A 13525-nucleotide genomic window follows, 5' to 3' on the forward strand; every position below is an offset into this window, starting at 1 on the left:
CCCAGCAGAGGGCGCGCATGCGCGTTATAACGCCATCAAGTCCCAGAGCGTCCAGTAGTCACCTCAACACCTGTAACAGCAAATTCAAAATATAACGACGCCGACTGTCCTTTCACATGGAGTATTTTTGACAATGCACCGGTAATTCAAAATAATACACATTTGTCAACATATCAAAGCACCCGCGTTAGTTACGAATTGTTTTTTTGTTTCAGTTTCCTAAACTACTGGTGTGTTAGCCAGCTAGCTAAATAGCTCACTTATTCTTTTGTGCAAACTTCAGGAATTAGAAGTCTTTCTAACTTAGTTTAGAAACGCAGTGTGTTGTAGTATGTCGCACTGAATAACGCTAAATATTTTTACAGGGCATCGTATTAACAAAAACAGTATTTTGAAGCTTACTCGCTGGGTGTCTGCTTATTTTAAAGCGCTGTGTGTCGTTGAATGTCATCTCCTAATGATCGTTTCCACTTTCGAAAAAAATGATTTTACTGATTCGGGATTGTCCGTGCGCCCTGCGAAGACGTCTGGAGGTATTGTTTTGTTAAAGTATGCAAGCTTTTCATTTGAGTATGGTTTTCCTGGCTGTGCTGACAGTACATGACCATGGCCTGTTTGTGTGTGGCTGCTCGGAAATCTCGACAGAGATATTTTTAACCGCATGCAGATGTATGACGGTATCGTTTCACAGCTATGCGAGGTTTAGATTCAGAATGAGATGAGAAAAAAAGATCCTGGTTATGTGTCACAGGAAACGCAGCACACTCAGGAAAAAAAGGTGTTTGGCTTTTAATAATATAACACAAAGAAACAGCTAGCAGTGCACTGCATGACTATGACAATTTGAAGCAGGAGAACTTGTGTTTCCCAAAGCATTGTAAGTTTTAGTAGATTATAGATGCATTCTTTACAAGCAACTTTTCACGCAATGCTTTTGAACAACGCAGCCTTGATCCAGAAAACAAATTGGAACAAAATCCAGATTGCCAGAGCTTTAAATGTAGATGCGGGTTCTCTGTATAAACAAGAAGAGGTGGAATAATTAACCTTGTTGTGTGTTTTTATTCATGTGAGACAAAAAAAGAAAGTAAAGAACAAAGAGCAGTATTTTTTAAAATTGTTATTCTTCGTTAGATGTCATTTAGGCTTCTACGTTATCATAGTTAACCCTTTTACTGACCCTTAGTTGTTTTTGGATCCGGCCTCATTGAGCTGAGCTGAGAGAAAAAAACTTTTATTTAAAGTTAATGCAATTGAGGTGCATAAACGGTGAGTCATACAATTAATCAGTTCCAAAAAAACTCTGCTAATTGAAAGGAAACGCATTTGAATACAATGTTTGGTAGCATATTGTAAAATGAGAGATTTACACACAATTTTTTTTTCTTCACAATTTTGTATTCTCTCTGGGTCAAAATGACACAGCTTTAGTGTTTAAAAAAAGGTATAAACAATAAGTATTTGTATATACAATACATAATACAAATGTTATTTAACCAGTTTTGTTGCATTTTATTCTAATCATGAATCCATCTGATGAGATGGATACTTAAATGATGCAATCAATACTGCCAAAAACAGTAATATATAGGCTAAATTGATTTCAGACTTTCTTTCTTTTAAACCCATTTCCATGATTTGATCCGAATGCCAATTTCTTCTGAAGATCAGGCTCCCGGTGATATTGTTTTTGTGCTTGCAGGGAGGTTGCAGATGTAGCTGGGGTCTGGCAGCTGTGACCATGGTGCTGTGCTGGGGTTGTTTGTTGGTGCTGGCGGCCCTGTCCCGGGCCCTGGGCTCTCTGCAGCATTCAGAGGAGCCTTCTCTACCGGAGGAATGGGTCCTGCTCCATGTCGTGCAGGGCCACATCGGTGCGGGAAACTACAGCTACCTGCGTCTCAACCACGAAGGACGCATTATCTTGTATATGCAAAGCCTCAAGGGAGATGCGGACCTTTACGTCTCTGACAAGACTCTGCGGCCAAACTTTGATACCTACAAGCTCCAGTCGACCACCTGCGGCCAGGACATGGTGATCGTCCCAGGGGATTTTCTTAGGCCTGTCGGAATCGGGATCTACGGACATCCCTCCTACATGGAGAGCGAGTTTGAGATGAAGGTGTTTTACGACCAGACGGCACTTACAGAAGAGGAAATCGAGAAAAACTCTTACTCCCCAGATGATACTCCGGGGCAGTCTCAACACTCTCAGGGCCCTGCGGATGTGACGGAGGAAGAGGAATCGATCCTGTGGACTATTCTGATTGGGATTCTTAAGATCATACTTGAAATTTTGTTTTGATTTTGATGTTCCAGCTGCCAAAATAACACCTTTGCCACAATTAAACCTTTTTCTCATTTAGATCAAATTAGCGGTTTATTTGTTTCGACGAAGAACTAGAAGTGCTTTGCCTGGAGTTTTGTTTAAATCTTTTGCACCATCAGCACCCTATAGGGAATATGTTGATTGCGTCCAAATTTTTAATATGCAAATTATACATTTGTTTGTCAAATTAGATGGCATATCAATGCAACTGATTTCACTTAATACGTCGAACACAAATTCTCTTTTGACATTTTATTGATTAGTTAAAAAAGGAAGGTTGCGTGGTGCATTTGTTTGTGTTTTACTGACCTTAGGATGTGAATTGTAGGTTTTAAACTGCACTATGCAATCACACAGATCACCTTGTGACAAAGGTCGTACGGCTGTGCCTATTGTGAAGAAGAGTCTGTTGACTAATAAGCAGCAAAGAATCTTCTGCGCCTGTAGTTGTATGATACAAATAAAGTAATCACTTATTTTTGAAAATTGCTCTGTGTCCAGCATTACTGATTGTTTTCAGCTTTTTATTTTGCAAATAACAAGGTGGGATTTCTATTAAAAAACTATTTTGAAATTGTTTTAGAATGTGAAGATAGCCTGCAAGTTGCTTTTACAATAAAGTACCTCTCAATATACTATACGGCCTATATAAAACATTAAAGTAATAAATGTAAGACAAGTTGTATTATAAATGATCAACAAACTGTTTTACATTGTATTATTGGTAATTTTATTAGTCACATTTTATTGCATAATTTGGAAGCTTTTTAACAAATAATAAAAAAATAGTTCCAGTGTCTGTAGCATTTCACAAAAAGTTACAAGCATGAAGGATCAGTAAATATTTTACATACACCCATTTTATTCTAATGTGTACAGCCTGTCATTCTATTTTAGAATAAGCTCTTTTTATGCTTAATTTTCATTGAATGTAAATAACTAAATAACGTTGACTCAACTCAAGTTGCCAAGTCCGCGTATAGTAAGCGCCCTCGTGCCTGATTTTATGCAATACTGCGATCTTTCCCAGCTAAATTCTGCTTTTAGCATACGTGCCAGAGTTGCAAGCATCGAGTTGTTGCTTATCTTGGGCTTATTATCATCGAGGGTTGCTTATCTTGGGCTTATTATCATCGAGGGTTGCTTATCTTGGGCTTATTATGTTTTTAAATAGCTTATTTTCTTTAGTAAATCTTGGCAACACTGCCACAGACGGGCTACACAGCATCATTGACCATTAACAGTAATTTTTTAAAACTATATATATATATATATATATATATATATATATATATATATATATATATATATATATATATATATATATAAAATACAGAATAGAAGAAAGAGGGTACGCCCGTATGTTTTGCACGCAGCTTACGTCATATGTGAGCGACGGAAGCGTGAACACAGAGCACGCCTCACGACCTTCTGACAGGAAAATCAACTATGTGAGAAGCTGAAATTACAACAGCAGTGCTAGTATTTATTTTATTTTAATAAACCGGCGTCATGTTTCGTGCCACGTTAGCGATATGTGGAAGAACGGTCGTTAAAAGGGTACGCGAGCGCTTTGATTTGCTTTGTTGTTTTTGTATCGCTGGTAATCATCCTAAAATAGAAACGCATGTGAATATAATATTGATGGTCGTGCTGGACGAGTTAACCTATGTTTTTCCCTCTAATTAGTTCATCTCCTCTGTCTCTGGAGAAAGCGCAATTCCATCAAATTTGCGACTCCCACCAAATCTCATTGGAGCCGCGCCACAAAGTAAGCAATGCTTTGTATGTTTTAATTATTGTGCAATGCATAATATAATCATCGATATATGTCTTAGGGGATTTGCTTTATCCCCTTTTCTTACGTACTTGTCTTAACCACTGTGTCTTATGCCATTTGCAGAACTGCAGCCACAATAAAACTGTGGGAGCTTTGTGTTAGCCACTATTGTGATGTAAAGAGCTTTTTAACCACAGTGCAAGGAGACCTTTGTTGATAACGATATTGTTTCACTGTTATAACAACTTAAGTACTGTATCTAAAGTATTTTTGCAGGAACTTCCCATGATAAATTTTAGCTTGTTGCCAAAGGAACTGCAACAATTAAATTTTATAAGACATATTGGTGAGTTTGACGCATCTGAACTGTTGTTTTAGAAAAGGCTTCTCCATGCGGCTCTGATCTTCCAGTGCTGCGCAGGTGTGAGGCTGATATCCCAGCTCACCTGGCACCTGCTCAGACGTGGCTTGAGTCTTTGGGAGGTCGTGACACTGAACCCCTCGGTGTGATTGACCTACACCCTGATGTCTTCTCAGTACCTGTTAGGTAAAATCTTCGTGTGTGTGTTTTTTTTTGGTCTGGAATTATGTTGCAGTCAAATGAAGATATGATTGTTTTTGTTTTGTATTATAAGGCTGGACATTCTTCATGCTGTAGAGGTCTGGCAACGTAATTTCAAACGAATAGTAAGTAATTATTTAAAGTCATTTTAACAGATGCTGTTATTCAAAGCGAGTTAGAAAATAAGGATAAAGGAAGCAATCAAGATGAACAAAAGAGCAATGATATGCAAGTGCTAAAACAAGTCTCGGATAGCTTAGTGGAGTACATAAAAACAAAAAAAAAATGGAGGGGAAAAAATTTATAATTTATTTATATAGTAAGGAATACAACTGGAATAGCTGTTTCTTGAAGATGGCTTAGGACTCGGCTCAACTATGAGGTGCACATTATGCTCTTTGGTGTTAACACTGCTCCTGTAATGTGCATTAAAGATGTAGATAAGTTTGCTTCTGAACAGATCTGAAGATATTTAGCGTTCCATCTCTTGCTCAACAATGAATCTTCTGAAGTGAATAGGTGCTGCTAAAATAAGAGTCCAAACAAATGATAAAAACATCACAATAATCCACACCACTCCAGTCCATCAGTTACAAAAAAGCTGTGTTTGTAAGAAACAGTCACTGCTTCTGTCTAAAATACATGAATACAAGAAATTGCTTCAGATCGAGCACAGTTTACAAGCAAAAACAAAACAGTTGTAAATAAATATGCGAGTGCAGAGCATCCATTGCTGAGCAAGAGTAATGGCATGTAATGCTTTTTTTTTTTTTTTTTGATGGGTGAGTAAGTTTTCTGCTAAATAAAGGTTTTGATGAACTATTCCATAAGATACCATCCCAATCATATTCTAGAAGCATAAATCATTGCCTATGACAATCATATGTAATTTGATGACCGTAGAGCCATGCAAAAGTCAAATCAAGAGCTGAAGTCAGGGGTGGAGGCAGGAAACCATGGAAACAAAAAGGAAGCGGTCGGGCTCGACATGGAAGCATTCGTTCTCCAGTATGGAGAGGAGGTTCGTTTGAGCTTCATCTTAAACACACTACCAGTGGGTCTCACTAAATGACTAAACAAATTCACCTCTTTCTCCTTCAGGAGGAGTAGCTCATGGTCCACGGGGACCAACCAGCTATTATTACATGTTGCCCATGAAGGTGCGAGTGCAAGGGCTGAAAATAGCCTTAACGGCCAAATTGGCTCAGGTGAGGAGAAGGGCACTGTAAAAAATCTTCCCTGGTTTGGAACGTGCTGTGTTATTAAGTATTTGTTGATATTTTAAATGAACTTGGATGTTTATATTTTCAGCTTGTTTTAGTTCTATGCTTGCTGTTGTGTGGTGTTTGCAGTTATATATTTCTATTTTTAGTTAGATACCTAGTTCACCCCAAAATGAAAATTGTCAATAATAACCCTCATGTTGTTCCAAACCCGTAAGATCCTTCTTTCATCTTTGAAACACAAATGAAGATATTTCTGATTAATTCAGAGAGCCATCTGACCCTCCATAGACAGCAACACAACTGAAATGATCCAGTTCCAGAAACATAGTAAATATATCGGTAAAACAGGATGTGACATCAGTAACTTTTTTTGTCTTGCAACGCTACAAGAACATTTTTTTTCTTCAAATACATTGTTATCTCCAAAATGGCGGCAGATGTAATTTAGAAAAGAGTAAATGTTTTTTTTTTTTTATTTGCTTAAAAAAGGTCTTACGGGTTTTGGAAAATTTAGATTTTATTTAAGCTTTCACTGATGCTTTGGTTAATGAGGGTTGCGAATTGGTTTGGTTCATAATATTCTGTTAAATAAGTTTGTTTTTTTTTTTTTCAGGATTATCTTCATATTGTAGACTCGCTGGAGATTCCCTCTCCAGACCCTCAGTTCCTGCTGGAGCTGGTCAAACACAGGCAGTGGGGCGATTCGGTCCTCATCGTTGACGTGTAAGTATGCAAAAATGGATTTATATGCCATTGCCAAACCTTATATACATTCTTGTTTCCTTAAATAATTTCACATTTTTTTTTTGTATGCATCAATTTCAGAGGCGATGAATTCCCTGAGAACATTCTTAAGGCGACTGAAGATCTGAAAACAGTGAATATCATTCCAGCTATAGGTAAAGAATCTGACCACACCAAAAGCTGTAATGTCAAAGGACCCCTAACCAAACAAAACTGAGTAAACCTTTGACATCAAAGCTCTTAATATAGATGCATATTGTGTTGTTGCTTTTCAGGTCTGAACGTCCACAGCATGTTGAAACACGAGAGTCTGGTTCTCACTCTGGAGGCTGTAAAATTTCTTGAAAAGAAGCTTCTGTGGCATGATGTGCGTTACCCTCCCCTGTATCCCTTCAAACTCCCGTACAGTGACCTGCCATGAACACAGCACGCACTTCAAAGTATTAAAATGTTTATTTCATAAAAACAATGATCTTGAGGTCTCATTTCACATGTACAATGGAGTAAAAAAAAAAAAAGTCATTCATTAATAAATAATAGCAATAAGGAAGATAAGGCATTGGTGGAAGATGATCTGTCAAGGATAGGAGATTTTAGTTGGGATGATGCCATGTGCTAAATCATGTCGGATCTCCCATCTTAATGCTGAGCGCTTCTTCTCTGTTGGAACCACATAATTGTTGGGGATGTACGTCTTCTGAGGTCTTGCCTATAGAGACAAGAAAAAGCAGTCAGACTAAGAGGATACAGGAAATTGTTTACAATTTAAATATGTAGAAAATTAAATATATAATGTAACTTACTGGTGGAGGCTGATACATAAGTTGTTCCTGAGGATGAAAACAAAAGTTATAGAAATTATACTTGGATTACTTTTGATAACTTAGCTTAGGTCATCGACTTTTTCACCGACTAAAACATGGTTTCAAGTCAGTTATGTCTACGTTTTGCTATTGTGCGTCGGTAGGAACTATTTCCAGACATCATTTTGCCATTAATTGTATTAACGCAGTGAGATTGTTGTCTGACAGCAGCCAGTGCTCCAGAGATCTGATCTGAAGTCTGTCTGGAATGACAAACTGAGACATGTTACATCCAAAAGTACTGGAGAACCACATCTTGAAGATGTTTCAAGAAACCTTCCTGCAAATCTACAGTAAAGTTTCAGGCACTTGTGCAAAAGTGCTGTAAAATTAGAATGCTGTAAAAAGTAATGTCATAAATAGATTTAATTTTTGAATTAATGTCCATTGACGAAATCAAATCAACATTTGGTGTGGGCATCCTTTGCGTTTAAAACTGCTCAGTGCGCATTGTTTTCATGTAGCTTTGCAGGAAGGTTTTGTCTTGGAGACATTCTTCTGGATTTAGTCTCAGTTTGTCGTTTCTTCTGTTGGGTGAGCAGCATGATTTGTGATACCCTGATGGCCCAGTGCAGCTCCTTCCTGCTCTTCTCTCCTGGAGGTTTAAACATCTCCCAGTCCTGCTTATACTGGAAATACCTGATAAAAGTTCCAAAAGCAATCAGAACAACAAAAATAATCATTTAATTTATGAAGGTTATACGGTAATAAAGAAGAATGCCATACTTCGCCACTGGATCAGTTTTCTTTAAGTTCCTTGTGTGAGGATGATCAAAAACCGGCCGTATAACTTTGAAAAGAAGCAGATTTATAAAAGCTTGTTAATTTCACAACCCAAGGTCAAAGAAACTGAAGCTAGATGTGAAAATGGGACTTACATGACTTTGGACGGGGTCGGATATCACTCTCACTGTGTGATCGCGTCTGTGGAACGGACAAATGTATGTATAACATTCAAATCAGTTTAAGACTGGTAAGTGTGAATGTGTTCGTGTACTGACCATGCCTTTGATGTATTCCTGGAAAGCACTCGGGGGTTCCTCCGTCACAGAGCTGAATCTGTCAGTATAGCTTCCGGTGTCTTCACTGTCCAAGTTGTAGTGCACACGAGATGCAGCGATACGCATACGGTCCAAGTGCTCCTCCAGCTCACTAACTGTGCCTAAAAAACACGAGTATATGATTAATGCTGCAACTTTTTATGCATCTAAGAATCACACAAAAAAGATGATATTGTAAAATAGTTGATAATAGTGAAAAAAAATAAGTATATTAATGATTTTATTCAACTTTGCTAACAGTAACAAATTATATTTTAAAGTATATGAAACTATAAGTCACTATAGTATTTCACAGTGATATTTGTTTGTCGTATTCTTGACTAAATAAATGCAGCCTTTGTAAAAAAAATAAGACACTACTTCCGAATACCAGATATACCACAATATAGCATGTTTCTAAGCAGTATACAAAACTTATATTTAATGCAGTATAATTTAAAGTATACAATAACCATTCTTTTTTCTTAATAAAAGGTAAAAAGATATATGCACTTTTTTCTTCATGTCCTCCACAGTCATACGTAAGTAATAAATAAGTAATTCCCTTTAACCAGTGTAACACACCAAGGCAGCCAGTATAAGTTCGCACTCTCTTCTCCGTCCTTGTCTTCTTGATGTCACTGTATCCATCATCATACCGTTTCTCCTCAGGTCTCTTTTTTCTGTGCCTCAAATTAAAGGGGTGGTCAAGACTGTTCCGCAAATCCTCCACCTCCCAAACGTCATTGAAATACGCTCCATTCTGTTGAGTTCCAGTGTCGTCGTCTGTGGGACTCTGGTGCTCTCGGTTTGGAAAGTCAGGAGACAGATGGCCGTTTTCTTCACATCCATTAGGGCTTTGATCGGTACAGGCGGTTACATCTCGAGCATCCGGCGATTCTGCAGGATCTCGTCCTTCAGTTGTTTCCAATGCCTGACGGTCTCTGAACCACGCCAGACTGCTTTCCTCCTCATAATCACGAGCATCTAGAATCGATTCGCTCTCTTCTTCTAATCCACCCAGAGTACAGTCGTCTCTATAATCCACTTCCTCCGCGTCTCCGTCTTTAGGCGAGTCTGGTCTGTACGTGCCGTAACCGGAAGTTAAAACGCTTGCTTCAGGGCTGCCCAGACTTTCATGAAAATCCTCAACATAGACGTCTCTACTTTCCTGCATCTGCTGCACATCATCAGGTTCTTGTTTCCAAGCAGGTATCATGTAATAATTCTCTTCCTCCTCTTTCTGTGAATAGCCACTGGCTATTGTAACATAGTCATCTTCACTTTCCCATGACTTCCAGTCCTCGTCACAAGCCTGCTTTTCCTCAACAGGTTCAATGGAAAACCACTCTCTCTCCTCTTCTTCCTCACTGCTCCCCTTAGATTCTTCATCATCCTCATCCCTTGAATTGTGTTGTATCACTTCTTCCATCCAGTAATCATCTGCTTCAGGTCTGTTGTTTTCAATCTCTATCTTTTCGTCATATTCTTTTGCACAGTTCCCGTCCTCGTCACTGTCAGGGTTTTCCTCTGTGCTGTCTTTTTGCTCTTCTTCCTCATTGTTAGGTTCATTGTTAGGTTTGCTATTCTCTGATCCCTCGCTTTCAGAGTTTCTTATTCTCTCTTCCGTCTCTGTTTTTCTCTTAGTACCTTCATTATCTTCAGGTATACAGCACACATTAGCTTCCTCTGAAAAATGGCTGTTTTCCTCTCCACTTGCACTTCTGCTCTCTACATTGGTGAGGCTCTCTTTCTTTTCTTCACACTCTGAAAATACTTTTGTACATTTTTCTTCACTTTTGGAGTCTTTTCTTGAAAAAGACTCCTCCTCCTGATCTTTCTCACCCTCTGAATCATCACTTTGGCCTTTTGTCTCTTCATTTTCCTCAGCGTTTTCTGCACTGGCCTCTTCCTCCTCCTCCTCACTGTCCTCTTCCTCCTCACTTTCTTCTGACTCTTCCTCTTTCCATTTATTCTCTTTCTCCTGTTCCTCTTCAAATTCTTTTTCCTTTTCCTTGTCCTCCACTTCCTCCTTTTCATTTCCCGTCTGTTGTTCACACAACTTTTCTTTCTCATCTTGACTTCCTTCTTCCTCTACACTTTCTTTTCCTTTCTCCTCCTCTTCATTTTCTTCATCTTCCTCCTCTTCACTTTCTTCCTCCTCCTCCTCCTCCTCTTCACTTTCTTCATCTTCATTCTTCTCACTTTCTTTCTTCTCCACTTTCTCCTCCTCTTCACTTTCTTCCTCCTCCTCCTCCTCCTCTTCACTTTCTTCATCTACCTCTCTACATTCTTCATCTTCCTCTCTACATTCTTCTTCTCCACTTTCTTTTCCTTTCTCCTCCTCTTCACTTTCTTCCTCTCCCTCTTCACTTTCTTCCTCTCCCTCTTCACTTTCTTCCTCCTCCTCCTCTTCATTTTCTTCCTCCTCCTCCTCTTCATTTTCATTTTTCCTTGTTATCTCTATGCTGTTTGTATTTTCATCATCTGTGAAGCATTCTCTCTCCACTTCACTTTCATCTTCCTCAGGATATTTCTCCTTCCCCAACTCATTCTCTCGAAGCATCTCCTTTACCCTCTTCTTTTCATCATCTCCCATTAAAAAGCTTTCTTTGACATTCTTACAGTCTTCTTCAGGCTCTCTCTCATTCACTCTGTTCTCTTTCTTAACACAGTCCCTGTCTTCCTCCTCATTTTCCTGATCTGTCCAGAAGGAGGAAGAGGAAAGAGATCCTTCATCGTCCTTCCTTTCATTTTCCAAATGGCTGTCAAAAGCTTTATACATCCTATGGTAGAAGGACAGATCTCTTCTTTAGCCTTTCGTACGAAAAATGAACCTCACTTCTGAGCCAAAGCAGATGGCTGAGAAGGAGGGGGACTGTAAGTAAGAAGATTACTGGTAAGACCTTTACTGGGATTATGCAGCTAATTGCGCCATCTGGTGTAAAGGAGGTTTCACTGCATGACTATGTTCAGAAAAGAATACTCCCATACTACATTTTAGAATATAATATAATTGCAACTTCAAATTGAGTCAGTTTGAATAAAAATAAAAAAAGATTAATACTTATTTTATTCAGAGAATCTAAAGTGTTTCCATAAAAGTATGAAGCTGCAAAACATTTTTCAACTGATAATTAAACAATTATAATTATAATAATTATAATAATTATAATTATTATTATTATAGGAAATATTATTTGACCACCAAATTAGTGTAATAGATTGATGTCTGAAAGATCGTATGAAACTAAGGACTGGTGAAAATGGTAATGTTGAAAGTTAAGCTTTGCCATTATATGAAAAAAAATATTTAACATATAGTTAAATAGAAAGAATTCTTTTAACTGAGTAATGTAATCACGTTTTAAAATAAATATATAGAATTTAGTTTGAAAGATGAATGAAATGCAGCCTAATGAAATCTTGAACGAATTATCTGCGTATGCAGAATGTCCTACAAAACTTGTTCTTTAAACGCATTATGATAAATCATGTAAAAATAACATGAAATGCTACTGTGACATGATGCATTCTATTGCACAATCTATTTTGTATGGTGAGCAGTCTACAGTGTAAAAAAATTTAATTTGTGGTTTTTCATTTTTATAAAACATAACCACCGGACTTACCAGAATCTTCACTGTGTGTGGACTCATCACAGACTTGAGACCGACCTTGATGCTTCCTATGTAACGAGATATCAGATACAGATGGCTGTTGTGCATTGCACACTTATTGCATGGATAATAATGTTGTACTCATCATCTATCAAATCAAGAAATTAATTAGCCTCCCTACCTTAACACTTTCCTTTTAATAACGGGCTTCAAATGAACCTGATGCTCTCTGTCAGGACTTGTAGACTCACTACAATCCAAAACCTCTGTTTCCAGCCTGTTGGGTGCCGTGGAGGGCCGAGCTGGTCTTTGAGCAATTGTGTGCCGTGAATATGAATCATAGTTGTGATTCATACCAGAGTCTCCATGATCGTCCTCATTAAACGTGGAGGAGAAAATCTAGGTATGGAAATATACATATTGTGCGCATAGTAACAAAATAACGATACGTTTTAAGGTGCATAAAAACGCATACCTCTTTGTGTTGCCCTGCTGAGCTGGTGTTGAAGAGGACATAGTTACATCCGGGGCCGATGTTGTTCAACTGAACTGAGGGACAAACACAAATTTATTAAAAAAAAATGTCACATGAAAGTGTGCAGCATGAAGCTGTAGTGACTGCTCACCCTTTTCTTTAAGAAGTGCAGGAGGACTTTTGCTGGAGCTGCTGTGAGATGTTGAAGTCCAGTCAGTGGAGCTGTGACTCTTTGACTTTTCGTGACGAATCAGCTGATCTAGATCTGATGGAGATTTATAACAGCACTACTTATGTTACAGATCATAAAAATAAAATGCGAAACTGTTAAAAGAAAATGACCCCACCTCTCTTGAAATCCCGCAGTCTTTGTTTGGGAACATTTCTGTATCCAAGTGCAGCCAGCTGCTGCTGGATCTCCTCCTCGGAAAAGTCTAGACTCTCCATCTTTCATTGATAAAGTAAACGATATCGGTCAAACATTCTATCCGTTAAGAGAGAAAACGTCTCTATGCTAAGTGTAAACACATCTGAAAAATAAAAACTTAATTTCGTCACGGAAAGATACGTTAACAGTGTTAAAAAGCTGTTGTGGTAGCATGTAAAACGACAACATGAAGCGAGTTTAAAGCAATTTTTCCCGATTTACCTCACCTTAAAGAGTCAGGTTTGATAAGTGTTGTTTTCAGTACCAGGACAACGACGGCGGTTCCGTTTTTAAAATACAAAGATGCTAGAGTAAGAAAACGCGTTACTAACAGATTAAAGCGCCCTCTGGCGTATGGGAGACTGCTTTTTTTTCATTTTATTTTTATTTAATTATTTGAACAAGCTATCGATTTACTTGATAATAATCATTAATATATACATAAAATCTGCTTTACTGTAC

The 13525-nt window shown here is 38.1% G+C and overlaps 3 protein-coding genes across 4 annotated transcripts; 2 read left to right on the forward strand and 1 right to left on the reverse strand.

Moving 5' to 3' along the window:
* Positions 1-2812, forward strand: c11h6orf120 (chromosome 11 C6orf120 homolog). 2 transcript variants are annotated; one of them, XM_043252941.1, is made up of 2 exons: positions 1-141; positions 1703-2812. In XM_043252941.1, the coding sequence occupies exon 2, from the start codon at positions 1742-1744 to the stop codon at positions 2300-2302; it is 561 nt and encodes a 186-aa protein (XP_043108876.1). In that variant the 5' UTR covers positions 1-141; positions 1703-1741; the 3' UTR covers positions 2303-2812. The 2 variants fall into 2 exon arrangements, with proteins under 2 accessions (XP_043108876.1, XP_043108875.1); XM_043252940.1 differs by lacking the exon at positions 1-141 and adding an exon at positions 163-533.
* Positions 2813-3708: 896 nt separating this feature from the next.
* mrpl4 (mitochondrial ribosomal protein L4) lies at positions 3709-7107 on the forward strand. Its single transcript, XM_043252099.1, has 9 exons — positions 3709-3886; positions 4016-4097; positions 4485-4653; positions 4742-4793; positions 5572-5689; positions 5770-5876; positions 6508-6617; positions 6720-6793; positions 6914-7107. Exons 1-9 carry the CDS (start codon positions 3839-3841, stop codon positions 7057-7059), a joined length of 906 nt encoding a protein of 301 aa, XP_043108034.1. The 5' UTR covers positions 3709-3838; the 3' UTR covers positions 7060-7107.
* A 23-nt stretch (positions 7108-7130) lies between these two features.
* On the reverse strand, positions 7131-13399 carry hyls1 (HYLS1 centriolar and ciliogenesis associated). Its single transcript, XM_043252098.1, has 12 exons — positions 13291-13399; positions 12984-13083; positions 12788-12901; positions 12637-12710; positions 12343-12560; positions 12174-12229; positions 8503-8663; positions 8380-8425; positions 8228-8291; positions 8059-8140; positions 7442-7468; positions 7131-7347 (listed from the first exon to the last, which is right to left on the reverse strand). Exons 2-12 carry the CDS (start codon positions 13081-13083, stop codon positions 7216-7218), a joined length of 1074 nt encoding a protein of 357 aa, XP_043108033.1. The 5' UTR covers positions 13291-13399; the 3' UTR covers positions 7131-7215.
* Positions 13400-13525: the final 126 nt, after the last annotated feature.

This window comes from Puntigrus tetrazona, chromosome 11, assembly GCF_018831695.1.
Source record: "Puntigrus tetrazona isolate hp1 chromosome 11, ASM1883169v1, whole genome shotgun sequence".
Lineage (NCBI taxonomy): Eukaryota > Metazoa > Chordata > Actinopteri > Cypriniformes > Cyprinidae > Puntigrus > Puntigrus tetrazona.